Raw genomic sequence first — 15,692 nt, 5'->3', positions numbered from 1 at the left:
CCACCTCAATCCCAAAACGCATCTTGCTGATGTGATGTCGCGCTTTTAATTGATTCTCTGACATTATATCGCTTGCGATAAGCGATAAATTTTTATATAATCAGCACTTATAAACGATGACTTTTATTGATGAAATCGCTGTCGCCGCACATACTCAAGCTGCCAAGCCAGGTCGCAGAGGTTATTGGGGTGCGAGCTGGCAAAAGGCGCAATGGTTTTCGATCTTGAGTGCTCGATGCTTATCGCCGACAATCTTATGAAAAGCGCTATGCATTATGTTATTATTATGCGCAAACTGTGAGCATTGCAGTTACTCCAATGGAAGAAGATTAGAGCGATGAAATGGGTTTATTTGCTTTTGGTATATATGTTAACGAATTTGTGGCTTGTTAGCTCGGCCAGCTTTGAGTAAATCCAGTCCTTTTCTAGGCTTAACGAAATTCTAGACCACGCTGGCCATCTAATGGCTCATTAGACTGTTCCCACGTAGTTGGGTAGTCAGTCCTCACTACGGAAGAACGGATGGGATTTGAAACCTGCCGTGTGAAAACCATTGCATTACATGTCATTACAAGCGCATATAAAAATGCTGAATATTTCTACATTTTTCAAAAATCTAAAACAGAATTTCCCTTCGACCGTCAAAAACATCGCTGCCTCTCAGCAAACACTGTGCGCGATGTATTTTAAGATGATTTTTTTCGCACTAGAATTATTTAATTCTTTATTTCCATTTTTAGTTTTCCCAACGTATTTAGATAATATTCAAAAAGTTTATCTTACTCCAAAAGTGTTATTTTACATTTTTACCAATAAGTTTGATTTAACATCCAAAAAGTATAATCATCGCATGACCTTATGGTACACCACTGTGCCGGTCCCGTTTTGACAGCCCAAACATTGAAAAAAAAAAACAAGTAAAAGCATTCGTTTGCCGCCTGTTTGTATGCGGGTCATTCTCACTAGTTTAGGACTGCTATTTTTCAGTGAAATACCCGCAAAAAAGTGATTAAAACACAATAACTATATATTTTACAACGTTCCCACCGCGGATTGGTTAAGTTCACACACGATGGCCGATGGTAAGTGTGACCGGTGAATCGTCTTGCCTCAACGATATACCAACCGGTTATGTGAGGTTATGAATCGTGCGAATCAACAAACGCTTTACAATTCATCTATGCCGTGATTTTCTTCGGTATCTTTCCCTCCCCCCGTAGCAACGCCCGACGATCTGTGGACACCGTACAAATGTTTGCTGAACAATGTGGAAAACTATCTGCTTCCTTCGTCCGACTTTGCCGACACGTCGCATGCCGCCAGCCTGGAAGCTTTGCTGCGGAAACACAAGCAGAACTTTATTTCACTGCTGAAAAATCCACCCAAGAACGGAAAATGTCGAGAAGCGATCAAACAGGGCATTACGGAGGGTATTACCCTGCCGGAGTTTGGTCACACCATCCTGTCGAAAGAACTGGTCGACGAAAGTATCATCATATCGGACATGTTCGACATGAACGAGTATGTGGCGCTGGAGCTGTTGTGTACGTCCCAGCAGCAAACGATAAACCATCCGGGTTTGACGCGCGGACTGGTGGCGGTGTTGCTGTACTACGATGGACGGAAGTCTTTGGTGGCCAGCTTGAAGCAGTTGCTTAAATCGCGTGCCGGTGTGTCGTGGTGTACGGACGCGCCACCGGAAGTGACACAAATCGTTACCAGCTACACGGATGGGTTGGTGGCGGACGGATTGCTTGAGCGGATCATCGATCTGCTGCAGGAGCTGGACATTACGAAGGAGCTCGACATTCTAACGACGAATCGTGCCCTTGGACCACCGCGACATCATCGCCAGGTGTTAGATTTGTTCGAGGAGATCCGTTTCCTGTTGGCGCAGTGCATTTACTACTATGCCGCACAGTCCGGTTTGCCACGGAATGCTACGATGAAGTTGGTACAGTATCTGCGTACCTACAAGTGTACCGAATCGAGCGGTGGAATTGACGACGTGACGGTGACACTGCAGATGGGTTTGCTATACGCACTGGATCTAAGCGTACTGCAACGCCGGGAAGATGGAGAGGAACTCGTCCGAAAGCTGCCCATGATCAAGGACGATCTTTACATCGATTTCCTGATGGATGCCCTTTCGAACGGGTGGGAAAACGATGGTCTCCACGCGCTAACTCTATTCGCATTCGGACTGTCAATCGCAACTCTTCGACTCGCACCCCAGACGCTCGTCCAAGATGCATCTAAAATGATCGATCAAGACGAACTGCTCGTAAACGGAGCCCTTCAGGGGAAAGTGTTCGATTTTATGTACTACACGTTCCTCGAGAGCGAACTCATCTTTGACACGGAGTTCTTCTACCGACGTCTGCACACACTGTTGGCGGATTTCATCGAGCTGATGCACTCGAAGGTGACGGAACTGCGTGGCCGGGCAGATGAAACGGCACGAACGGTTCAGGTGTACCAGCAGCAAGGCATCGAACCACCGACAAACCTCTGCCGGAACTTTGAAATGCTCCTACTGTCCGTCGGAAAGCTGTACGGAAACGATCGCCTACGTCTAAACCTTAGCATGGAGTACTGGGGACCAACCGAGTTCGCACACAGCTTCCAAGGAACTCGCCTCTCATCGCGATCGGTCTGCTTGTTCAAGTTCATCCGTCTGGCGGGAGAATTACTGCCACCAACGCTGTTCATTCCCTACCTCAAAATGTTGGCCGGTCTTAGCTGTAATCTACAAGCCGCCAGAAGTGCATTTAATCTCCTCAAGCAGGGAAGCGCTTATTCGGGAAGCAGTACAGTGTCCTGGGATCACTTTTTCAACTCCCTCAGCGAATACTACTTTAATCTGCGACAGGAGCAAAATCCACAATCCGAGACGGTATATCGAAATCGTATGATCTGTAGAAGCATTAGTCCCCAGGAATTGCTCGGATTGCAGGCTGTCCTGCAGGTCGTGCAAGCGGTCGCCCGACACGACGAACTATCCCGCATTGCGCTGTGCGAAAGCGACAAATGGGCCCCGCTCAATGTTCTCGTCGGACTGATCAGTTGCTCCGTACCGATTCAACTAAAGGCAGAAATCGTCCGCACACTAGCCACTCTGGCCGGTAGTTTAGAAAATGCCATCAAACTCTGGCACAACCTGGAAGATTCGCAAATCATCAACACCGTACCGTCGACAAGCAATTTTAAAACGCGTGGCGTCATCTCGGAACTGGAAGAGGTCGAAAGTCGGAATGAAACGTTCCCGCTTACCCAAGCCATGCTGGATCTGCTGGCCGCTCTGATGAGTACGGCCATTCCGGATGATTTGGGTGAGGGTTCGCGTGCTCCCGGGATTCATCCTTACCTGTCGTACGTAGTAAATACCGTGCTGCTGAGATTGTTTAGTCGTAACTACAAGGATGGCGCCGAAAAATGGCAACTCGCGCAGAAATGTCTCCAGATCGTGTACATGTTTGTGAACAGTTTCAACTTCAATCCCGCCAACGCGAACCTTATGAAAGAGCTGAAGGAAGGACGAACACCTCCAGCGTACCGGATTATGCTGCAGCTCAACACGAAGTCGGATCTGCTCCGGTTCATACTGCACATCGTGGATGAGTCGATCGTTTGCTTCGACTCTTACACACCTTTTCCGGGCAAAGCTTCGCTCGAGGCTGCTTCCCTGCTTTGTCTTCAAATAATCGAAAAGGCCCTAAATCTGCAAGAGGAATTCTTCAACATGCACCTCAGCACCCCAAGCCCGGTGAATCTGAACGGCATCAACAAACTTCTCCTGGGTGTAAATCCTCGCAGCGGTACAGCGAATCATATGCTGAACATTATGAAGCACATAACCTACAGCAGCTGGCTGCCGGAGAACAGTCTTGTAGCACTACGCATCCTCTCTATCATCATGACCTTGCCGGACGTCAATCAGCTCATCCTCGGACTCGTCACCCAGACGGACGAGCTAAAGAATGAAATAAGGCAAGGATTTGTGGAGTGTTTGGAAGCGGATTTAAACGTAACGGAGGAAGCAGAACCACTGCCACTGATGGAGCAGATTAACGAAGCCGCCCTGATACTCGGTGCCGGTGCGATGGAAGAAGAAATTACGGCTAAAGCTTCCACTACCTCAGAAACTTTCGTAACGACAAGCATCAAGACGGCTGTCATACAGCTAATACAGGAGTGTTTGCAGCAACCAATTGTACCGAATTTGGCCCACTACCTGTTAGGGTTCAATCTGGGGAAGGATCTCCATCTGACAAGTTTGCAGCAGCCGGGAATAATGAACTTTCCGAGTCATTGTTCGAAATCGCTCATCACGCTGTTGGATCGGCATTTAGAGGTAAGTGATTGTCAATCCCTTTTGTTTAACATTCGTAGCGTTCGATTGGAAAATTCAGTTCCTTGTCGATTCTTCCCTTAAGTGACCTTAACTAAGATTCACATGAACAATCTTACTTTACTGACCGTAGGAGCTCTTTTTCTCCTAATATGCCATCCGCAACTCAACTTATCTTTCTCCATTATTTACAGCACCTGAAATCGGGAAACGTCCTCTCCACAAGCTACAACAAGCTGATCGAGCACGCGTACCGTTTGCTGTACCAAATTTGCCGCAACTACCACACGTCGGAAGTGTTTCTACGCTTTCTCCGCTCGTGCAACGATTTCCTTTGCCGTCACACCACATCGCTACCCTTCCCGGATGCGAAAAATCCGTTCCTACTAAATCAGATGACCTTCCTGCTGAAGGCGATCGTGATCGAGCTAAAACTAACGAGCGAACGCAATCAAGCAACGCAGTTTGAAACGATTTGTAAAATACTGCTTAAAATTATAAACGCTCCATCGATCGAAGCGGTAACGACGGGATTGGGTGATTATTATACCAACACCAACATTAGCTTCTCGATCAATGCAACGGCAGACATGTCGACGACAGCGATTGCCGCTACGAAAGAATCGAGCGAAACGGCCAAACGGTTGTTGTGCATATTGCTGGATTGTGTGGACTTTACGATCAAGCAGCTGGAGGAACCTTCGTGGAACTATTTCAACGCGGCCGTACTGCATGAGTTGCTGCAAAGCTGTGAAACGCCTGTATCGCAAAGCTCTCGTATGCGACTGATCGATACACGGAAGTTGCATGATATTTTAAGGGATGAACTCGATTCAATCCAAACGATCGCCACTGGGCAACGGGCACATGTCGTGCAGGAAGTGAAAACGATCCTCAAGTACGCGCTGCAGTTGAATACGCAGCGTAGTTTGTGTTCTTCCACGATAAAGTTCCTTGAAGCGTGGGGACAGGTGGCGGAGGTACTGGTATGCGTCACCCCAACCATGATCATGTCGCTCGACACGAAGCAAATCATCATAACGGAGATCCTGCAGATAATGCTCAGCAAGGCCGTACCGAAACAAATCATCCCGGAGTTGGCGAATATTGCTTCCTCGACCATCTCGCTGCTGATGGTGAATTTGAGAAGCTGTTTCCTGCTAAAATCGGAACAGATGTCACTGCACATGATATCGGAAAGGCATCAGAATGGAAGCATGAACGGGACGAGCTTGTCTACAACCGGTACAAGAAATGGTTTAAATGGGGAATTAAACAACAGCGCACAACAGCACCGCCAGGAAGCTGGAACTTACGTTTATCTCGAGCGTGCCAATGCGCTTAGCTTGAAGTTTATCCTAAAAAATATCCTCGACTGGCTGCTGATCAGCAGCGATGGATCGCCCCAGCTAAAGATGAACCTGTACGTTGCCCTGCTCAACTACATGTACATCATCAAGGGCAATCGGGATAGTCTCGAGCGTAGCCAAAAGCTGGAAAGCGATAAGGAAGAAGTCGTTGGGTCGTTCCTGAACAAAACCATCAGCAACGCGGGACGGAAACCATTCGGTACGGAAACGGAAGACTACAAACATTTGACGATGATAATGGACATTTTCCACTCGTTCGGCGACAATCTGATTGATGTGATCTGTCAGGACTGTACGACGGGGCACGATATTTGTAAAATGTTGGCCATGTCCTGCCTGGACATGTTGCTCAGCATGGATGCATCGATTGGCATAGTGGAGTTCATCTCACGGCACGGATATCTGTCGCACATTATCAACAGTTTGCTGAAGAAGGATGGTGATCTTTGTCGGATTTTGCAGACCAATCCAAATACCTTCCGGGCACTATATGTGTACGAGTCGAAGATGGCACTATTGACGCGTTTCGCTCGGTGCCAAATCGGTGCACGGATGCTGCTGGAGGAACACATCCTTGGAGTGTTGGGCAGCATGAAGGTATACGATCTTCATCCGGACGTGCAGATCCTGAATGGGGCGAGCATCCAGCAGCAATCGTATGCTTCGGCTATGGCAGTCGCAGCTGCTGCTGCTTCTGCATCACTTTCATCCTCGTTTATTCCTCCGGTTGAAGCACGGTTTCAGCAGATCCTATTTCCCGCGCTAAATCTTTGCGATGCGATCCTATCGACTTTGGGACACGAGAACAACTCGGCTCTGAGTCAGATCATTCACTTTTTCCTGTCGCACAGTGATATGATTGAAACGGTGCTGCGTGCCGGTTCGCCCAGCATGAACCTTGGACTGCTGAAAGAGTTGGCCGGTATTACGAATCTGATCGCCCGGTCGGCGAATCAGGAACTATACGAACTAACCGATCCGAACGCTAACCAAGCGTTCGGTATGCAGCTGTACCGGATGCAGAAGTTTATGCTCGCCCTGCTGCCACGTTTTATCGTTTCTGAGCAAAATTTGAAAGAGCTCTACCAAAGCAGCATGATCATGCAACCGTACGGTGCCGGTGGAATGGGCATTAGTAGCAGCGTTAACTTTAGCGCTGCGCAGGCCAGTGCCGCGAATGGGAACGATCAGAAGCAACGATCGCAGTACGTGAAATATTTCCTCGAGGTAGCGGCCAATCTTGCCCTGTACACACGCAACTGTATCTCGAACCATGTGGTTGATCATCGAACGATCAATGTACTGTTCTCGCCTCACTACAATCCGGATGGAACGACGGCGGGCCATGGGACAACACCTACAAAGTCAGCTGGACCGGCGGCATCGTTGGCGCTGATGCGTCAGGAACCGCCGTTCCGTTCGTCGACAGAAACATCCTCGACCGATGTACCGCACAGTCTGTACGTCGTGATTACGCAGCTTCGGTGTACGGTAGAGTTTTATCACAAGGAGCGTAACATGCTGGAAAGCTTGCAGCAACAGCGCAACTCACTGCCAAGTATCGATTTAGATAAAAATAGTAAGTAAAGGCTAAAGAGAATGAAACTTTGAAGATTCGTGATTCTTTATAGGTTCGTGAATCTTAAAACATTCACGAATCATCAGATTCTGATCAAATTCACCCAACATTAACTAATTTATCTTTTTTCTCTTATTTTCTTCTGAAGTTCAATTACAATATAACTTGCTAACCGAGCGTGTAAATGCGAAACAGGAAGAGCTGCAGCGCAGTGTGTTCATCATCGAGCATTATCTGTACATTCTGTGGGCGCATTTGGACTTTTTCATGCTGCGCGTTCTGCCCGTCAATAATCGCGTCGGAAGCTCAACCTTTACTGGGCACAGTAAGTAAACCCTCCATTATTCCGTTAAAAAGAAATTTTTTCCTCAAAAACTTAATTATTTCTTTCTCTTTTCCAGACTTCCAATCCGACCACACGGATTCTAGCTGGCGGGTATCGAATGACGATATTATCGCACTTAAAAAGACCCTCATCGGTGTGTTTAATGAAACTTTCTGCAAGCAGCTGATCGAGATGGAAGCGAAACAATCAGAGAAAGGTTTTGTGGTGTCGTTCATAAGACGAATCAAACAATCCATACAGTTTGTGCCAGTGAAGTGAGACGCTCCAGGGAGAGGGACACGGAGGGATCACAGTATAAATAGTGTGTAAAACTGACCATTTGATAACGATGTTTTTCTTTTTGTCCTAGCAGCACTGATAAGAATCGCCACGATTAGCGAAAATTTATTGGGTATAAGTAAATAAAATGTTCGAATTATGGAAGCAACTGATTACTTACTTACTCACTTACTAACGAAACGTAACAACCACACCGCGGTCTTAGCTTGCTGCAACAATACGCGATTCCGTCCACGGTTTAGCGGTAGACGCGTCAACGCCATGACTCCTTCTCTATCTAGGCCTTCCACGTTTCGTGTGTCGCCCAGAGCCGTTCTCATGGCATTATAGCCTGGCGAATTTATTTCGTTGCAGTATGGTGAGATCGTCATACAGGTAGCAGAGTGAAGCTATTTCTTCATCGTCCTTCCACCAATACGGGGACAAAAATCTCTTCCTTTTTAATACGGCTAAAGAACTCAGCAAGTTATACTCAGAGTTCATGTCGCAAGGTATTTGTAAAGTATTGGGATGCTTATGGAAGGTCCAGCATTATTGAACGAATTGGATATAATAAAGAGAGAGTGTAACAAGCTAAATCCCTGATGTTCAATTATTTCTAGAGGTTTGAGTGTCATCGAGAGTAAGTCTTCCTAAGGTAAGGCCTCGATGTCTTCAACGTACCAGTAAGGAAGATTCCTATCCAAAATCTTCAGACTGCCTGAACAGTCCATAATATGAAAAATGTTGATCAACTAGCACCCACGTTTTTCTGTTCTCGTTGTCTATCTCGTTCTCGTTGTCGTTGACAAGTCTGACCTTGTCTTTTCTACCACATTTTTTCTTCTCGACCACAAGGCGACCCTGACTTCAATCTGCGATTTTCGGACAGTGAAAAGTAGACCATGATGTATGGGATTGTGAAAACTGTACCAAACTACAGAAAAATAATTTACAGGTTCGTTATGTTTCCAAACAGATTCTTTCCTTCTATCACAAAGAGTTCAGTCTCAAATCCATTCTATCCAGACGATTCTTCGTCCCCAGGACTGATTATTCATTTTTTATTGTTGAGCTAACGATTTTCAAGGTCACACCATCCACCAAATGGCATACTTCTTCCTAACATAACGATCTACTAGTGCATGCCTGACATCAAATGGTTTTACCAGGCTAATACCACGAAAGTCAGTCCCCATTGCATTCAAATACGGTTCTGCCTTGTGAAGACCGGCAACGCTGTCGCTTCTACCATCGGACCCGCCCCTGTTCTATTCCAATTCCCTGATTATTCAGTTACGAGTTTGTAGCGCTAGTTAAAAAGCAAAAGAAGAATTGGACCGATATTATACGGTATTGCGCGTATCGGAGCTTACCAGACCATTGTATTGTGGCTTCCGGAATTTGGTGCGAATATTGTTGTTTGAAATAACAGAAGTTCACTTTTGAATCTGCCTTCAATTAATACTCTGCTTCCTACTAGGGATCTAAAGTGATTCGAACCACAGTAAATCCGAGCAATTAACCTTCTATCGATTTTTTCTCCCAATTTAAAATAATTCTCTAACAGACAATATTTAAACACACGTCATGGCGCTCCTACCTTACGAACTCCGAACTTCTCCTTATAAACGCTGTCCAAAATTCTAAACACACGCCCAACTGTCAAACGCCAAAGCGCGAGCGTTCGTTCGCGTTTTTTTTCCTTCTATTGTGAACAGAATTTCCCCGTTTCGCGCTGCAATTGGTTCGGTTCGCACGAAGAAAAACGCACGCGATAAACGCGCGAGTGCGAGTGCTAGAGCATTACACGAATTTACGCCCAGATCGCGGTTTTAGTGAAGCTTAAACGCGGAGTGCGTAACTGCGCCGAACGGGGGGAGCAAACAGCCAAAACAAAAAGAAAACCACCGTCCAAGCGATTGCTTCACAAACCGAAAGTGTTCGGAAGGGTGGCAAACGGGGTGGGTGGAGACAACAACAAAAAATCCCGTGACCGTGAACGGCCGTGATCCAATCGTGTTTCGGGGTGTATTCATTGTCTAGAACGGGCTGCATTTATCACGGAAATTCTCCTCACGGTGTGCGTGTGTCTGTGTGTGTGCGTTTTTCTCGGTTGCATCTCCATCGGAAGGTGAACCGCTGCTGCCTGGCTGGGGTGGTTCGAAAATCGCAGCAACCTGTTTTTCCGTTCCCCACCCACTTTCGCTTGAATTGTCTCACTCGTCCTTCCTCCCCCACGCGGGTCCGGGTGGCGCATACCACCCGTCGATAGTGAAAATGATAGTGAACGTAACGATGATGCTGCTTCTCGTGTTTTCCGCTGCTGCTGTTGCTGCTGCTGGCTGCTGCTACCGTCATACCGTTGTCATCCCGACCGTGCACCGCCGTTACCGATGAACGGGGGAAAAGCGCTCGACGAAAAGCTCGAGGTTGAACGATAGCACACACACACACACACTCCACATCCTTCCTCCGGTACGGTCACGTCGGTCTCCGCGGTTGCATCGCGAACAGTGTCGTTTTTCTGTCGTCACCACTCTGGTGTGGTGATATACTTGTTACCCATCGTAGCAGTCCGTAGTTGTGACCCGCGTGCCACACTGATTTTTACCAAAGTAAGTTGGTGGAAAAGCCGAAAAAGTGAAAAATTGGTTTCAGAGCTGAGCCTGGTGCGATAGGGAGAAGGCAATAAGTGTATGTATGAATGAGTGTTGAAGAAGTGCAGTGAAAAATCGGCTAAAATAGAGAAAACGCCTTCCGCGAAACCGGCACGAAGAAGAAGAAGGAAACATAATTTTCGGAGGAAACCCATTAACCCGGCTACCACACGCGCGCACATAGCGGTTCGCATATTCGGTTGCGGGCACTATGCAGTGCCTAACGGAGCGTCCGGATTTCCACCACCGACAACAGCGCCAACAACAGGTAGGATTATTGTGGGGGAAGGGGGGGGGGGGGTGTGGGGCGAGTTTTCCACTCAGCTATTTCGCTCTCTTTCTAGTTGTTTGGTACAAACGGTTCGAATTAAAGTCAAACCTTTGTGCGTTTATCCTTCTTCAAACCGTTCACTATCACCGTTGGTAAACCGGGGCAAGCCCGAAGCAGCGAGAACATATTTAGACACTGAAGCTACACGGCATACATTCAGACACGGACACAGACGCAAACACCGCAAGAGATGGTTCGTCCCCGGGCGTAACAGAAATTTCCACATCGTTGCGAATTGTGGCAGGCGAGCGAGCGAGAAACTGCGGTACGGATTCTGTCAACTCTGGCCGGGCATATCGCATCGCAAACCCTACACCCCCGGGTGGTGACATCGGTTGCCACACAGCAACCGGTGCATCGCATAAGGTTCCATGGCTTGCTTGAACTCTATCCAACGATCCTTTTGGGTGGTGGTGTTTAATTAAAGGGGTTGGTGTGAGATTACTCCACCTGTGTGTCGTCGATGGTCCCCACAGCCATGATCCGGGCCGACCTCATTTAGCATAGGAGGGTAGAAGGAGATTTTCCACGTTTTTTTGTCTCTCACTCTAAGCTTTTTCTTATCTTACGAACATAAGCACTCGGAAGACGTTCGAGTCGGCGGCATGTCGCTTTTGTAGTGTATAGGCCCTTTTTTGCACCCATAACTGAGCTAACTAGATCTCGTCGTCGGTTGTGAAATAGCTGTAGGTTGTAGTACACACTGTTAAAGACTTCCATTTTTACAACAAGTAGTTATGGGAACGTTACGCCTTGCTCGTGTGACTCACCTTCAGCACTTCCTGTCTGTCTGCCCTTACCGTGTCTGTGCCCATCCGTCCATCCCACCCCGTGATGCCATAAGTTTTGCCAGTAAACGGAGACGGAGACAGAATGATAAGTTAGAACGCTACCATAATCAGGCATCGGTAGCCGCGAAAGCTGCGGGTGTTGTTTACATAATCTACATCGATGCGGATGATGACGACGTCGGGTGGACAGAATATTCGATCCATTCGATGATTAGCACATTTCAGTTTGGTTTTGCAGGGCCGGACGGCAGAGATCCCGTCGTCAGGTTTGCAAATGTTCCGACAAAGAAGGGATGGAATGAGAAAAAAATGCGTTCTAATTTGTTGGTCGTGTCCGACACTTTGGAAAGCTTCTGGGAAGAGTTTTTTGGCGTAGAAGAGAATTTGATTGAAGTTTTGATAACAGTATCAAATGCTTGCTGTATACATCAGTAATAGGCTACGAGTCCCGTTCGGAACACTACCCTGTAGGCAAGACTGACAATTCTAACAATCCTGAGACCTCTTAAGTTTGTAGTGTTAAAGATTTCAGTGCTTTAATTCAAGTTATTCAGAGATGATAGAGGCATGGCAGGACCTGAGTTGAAAGCTCATTCGGCCTATCAGAGAGGACTGACAATCCAACTGCATGGTATTAATAAGACTATTAAGCCAATATATGTCCGGAAAAACATAGCAAAGTACTAAACCAAGAAGAACTTAAGGTTTAACCCATACACAAGGGTTGCTATGGAGATATCCATCCATTATTTAATTATTTAATATTCTTAGTGACTGAGAATGTTGGTATATTTCAGGTATAGTGAGGACCATTACAAAACCGTCATGGTAGTGTGTAAGATCGTCGTTGAAGCTCTTGTTCTTATCAGTCTTGTTCAGCCTTCGAGCATCAAGATTGTCAGAAAGATCCAAAAAATTGGAATGAGCCTGCGGCTTTCACTACCATTTTACCATTCAGCTTCCATCCGTAGATTAGTTATCGCTAATCTGCCATTTTATCACCCGGAACTAGTAGTTGAAGTAGCAAGTCTAAACACCAAGACACATGATAACAATAAATGGAACCAACCGGGCGTTGTTGCATTTTTATTGGACCATCGTGCAGCAGTACCTAGACTCTTCGGTTAGAGCAGACAGATAAGCAGCACAAGAGCATCTTGCTTGGGAAGAAGAGCATACATCCGAGCGCCCCACACCATCCCAGCGGTATTTACTTCCCGACGAGCGATAATTAAATCTTGTTGGCTTGAGCAAAACTTTTGTCCCAGAGTCTTGTTGATCCTGATGTTTACCCTGACTGCCCTATCTCTCTGGCTGTTTGGGTGAAATAGACCGAAAGGCACGTTGCACTCGCGCAACGATAATGCCACGGCAGATTTTCTGGAGTTCCACCAACACACACTAGGAAAACACCTCCAAAAATCGTCCAACCGCAAGAAAACTCGTGGGACGGGACGGGACGGGACGGGACGCAAGGTTTGCATTCTGACTGAGAAGTGTTAATTAAGTTTATCCAAAGTTCAGACAACACGTCCCAGCCGCATCCGTTGATCTTCCCCCAGACATTCGAGTAGAAAAAAAACGGTCGCATTTGCACAACTTGTTGAGTATTGCCTCGTCGTCGCTCCGTGTACTCTTTGACGCTTGTCGAAACTGTCGCACCGGAGACACATCGGCCGTGTCACGCTGGACATCTCACATTCGTTCGTCTACAGGACCTAATTAAAGCAACACGCTGTGGAAAATAAAAATAAACTAAATCACTCGCCCTTTTTCGGTCGATGGTGATGGTACGGGTGTACTTTTTTCGTCAATTGGCCTTTCGTGACTTCCCGGTGACGTGACGGTGCAGAAGACACAGACCAAAAAGACTAAAAAGAAGCTTTAAAGGTAGAATCATTTCATTTTAACACACCCGTCAACCCGATCAACTTCCGTCAGCATCATCACGGGACTAACGGACCAGGTGTGTCCTTATGTCATCCAACGGAAAAAAACGGAAGCAAGCCAACGAAGGGATGGAAGGATGAAAAACGGAAACATTGTTGGGCGACGGTTTGGCGGGCTCCAGTTCAATTACCCAGACTGCTCCGAACAACTGACGCACTGCAGTGAAGAAAATTGGACGGGCCACTACGGTAGCGCGTAAGTAAGCACGCGGTCACTCTTACTCTGTGTGCCACAATAGGAAGGAAAATTCAACGTCCTGAAATTTCATCAGGTAGTACTGCGCCCGGACCGATCGACCACGGTTAGGGGAGGTGCAAAACATGCAATCTTTAGTTGTTTTGTCCCCAGTTTAGATTGCTTTTGCGGGCTTCAGCAGCGGTGTGAGCGAGCCGTGTCGTGTTTTGTGGATACCGGCACCAAGGACTAGGATTACACCAAGCCAAAAGCCAGTCGCAAGTCCCTTTCAAGCCCACCATCAGAAGACTTTTGTGATTTTTTTTTTTTTCAAATCGAAATGCTTTCTCCCTCTGCCCATGACCCACCAAAACCAAAATTGGTCTGAGACAGCTGAAGGGCACGCCGACCGACCGACCGACCAAGAGAAAGAGCATGCAAAGGTCTGCCGGTCTCGCTGTGGTTGTGGAGCATATTATGGAGCGTGTTACATAATCCTTTCGGCTTCAAATCGATACGGTTTCGGTGGCAGTTTTTGCTGTTGTAATGGGATGCCTCACGCTGGGACATCCACTACTGTGCTGTTAGTCCTATCCCCCACCACCAGGTGGTCCACCGCCTTCCCGCCGGTTCAAGCCGGATATCGGATTCTACTAGCTCTGGATTGTTGTGACATCTTTGTCGGTGTGTTTGGTTTTTGGTTGAAGAATTGAAGAAGGATATGGCAGACCATATGCACTATGGGTCATTTTGGTTGACAAGTAGCAAGAGTTTTATTTTAATTCTTTTTAAACCTAATTTTTCCTCAAAAAGATAATTTAATTTTGCACTAATTAATCCAGCGGTCATATATTTCTAATGCTAATATTTTATTCAAAAGTAAAGTAAATTTATTACTTGTTGTTTATTCACTGAAGCATCAATTTCTAAATAAATCATTTCATACTGTAAAAGCCATTACGGTTTCTAACCTTTATTATTGTCAGTGATAAGGAAAATCCATAAAAATAGTATAAATATTTATAATGCTACTTGCTGTAATGATATTCGTACATGCTCTTTCCACCTATCCCAATATTAAATTTAATGCAGTGTATGGAAACGAATATTGCCAACAGGAGGCGGCTCATTTCAGGAAAGAACGATGAGAAAATAGTCTAACTTGATTACTTAACACGTTTTTAAGATTGTTACTGTAGGCTTAGCATCAACAGAGCTATAAGCATGCATTGAAGGTTTGTCTAGCATGCACGTACCGGTTTGACTAGCTGAACTAAAAATTAGATAAGACAGTAACGCATCACCCTGAGAGATGCTGAATCGAATTGTTTATCTGTTAAAGCGTAACAGCCATGTGATTTAGAATTAGTCATCCATCTACACGACTGCAGAATCAGTAACAAACATTTCTGGATTTGTACAAAATTCGTTGGACACATTTTACATTTTTTAAGAGATGTTTCACGTTATTTTTCTACCTTCTATCGGTAAAACGAATTCAAGGTTCATCTGTAATAGCACGTCTACTAAACCTCTCGAGACTTTGGACCCCAAGGTTAGAAAAACAAAAACTATCTGGTTTTATTGCTAAGTAGTTCAATGTGTTTGAATTTAATTGACACAGTAAAAAAAAACGTTAAAACAGGGATATAATTGATACAATTTTCACTTAAGTCTTCGTGTTTAAGGAAAATAATTTGTTTGTTAAATTACTTCCCCATAAACTCCCATTGTGCGGTGAGTGGTCCGACAGTGGTGGTTTCGTGCTGCTTTACACTGCAGACTAATATAAATACGATTTTCCCTCTAACCCCAACCTCCTTACTTTACTTCCGATTACTTTGTGTCACAACATGCTCCATTTTGTGATTCATTGTCGGCA

At 46.1% G+C, this 15,692-nt stretch overlaps 1 protein-coding gene across 1 annotated transcript; it reads left to right on the top strand.

Moving 5' to 3' along the window:
• The first annotated feature begins 1,001 nt into the window (after positions 1-1,001).
• LOC126563758 (nuclear pore complex protein Nup205) lies at positions 1,002-7,904 on the top strand. The gene is made up of 5 exons (XM_050220464.1): positions 1,002-1,082; positions 1,221-4,354; positions 4,546-7,300; positions 7,449-7,625; positions 7,702-7,904. Exons 1-5 carry the CDS (start codon positions 1,073-1,075, stop codon positions 7,902-7,904), a joined length of 6,279 nt encoding a protein of 2,092 aa, XP_050076421.1. The 5' UTR covers positions 1,002-1,072.
• Positions 7,905-15,692: the final 7,788 nt, after the last annotated feature.

Source organism: Anopheles maculipalpis, chromosome 3RL (assembly GCF_943734695.1).
Source record: "Anopheles maculipalpis chromosome 3RL, idAnoMacuDA_375_x, whole genome shotgun sequence".
Classification (NCBI taxonomy): Eukaryota; Metazoa; Arthropoda; class Insecta; order Diptera; family Culicidae; genus Anopheles; species Anopheles maculipalpis.
The sequence above is the reverse complement of the archived record's forward strand: the minus strand, read 5'-3'. Positions and strand labels throughout refer to the sequence as shown.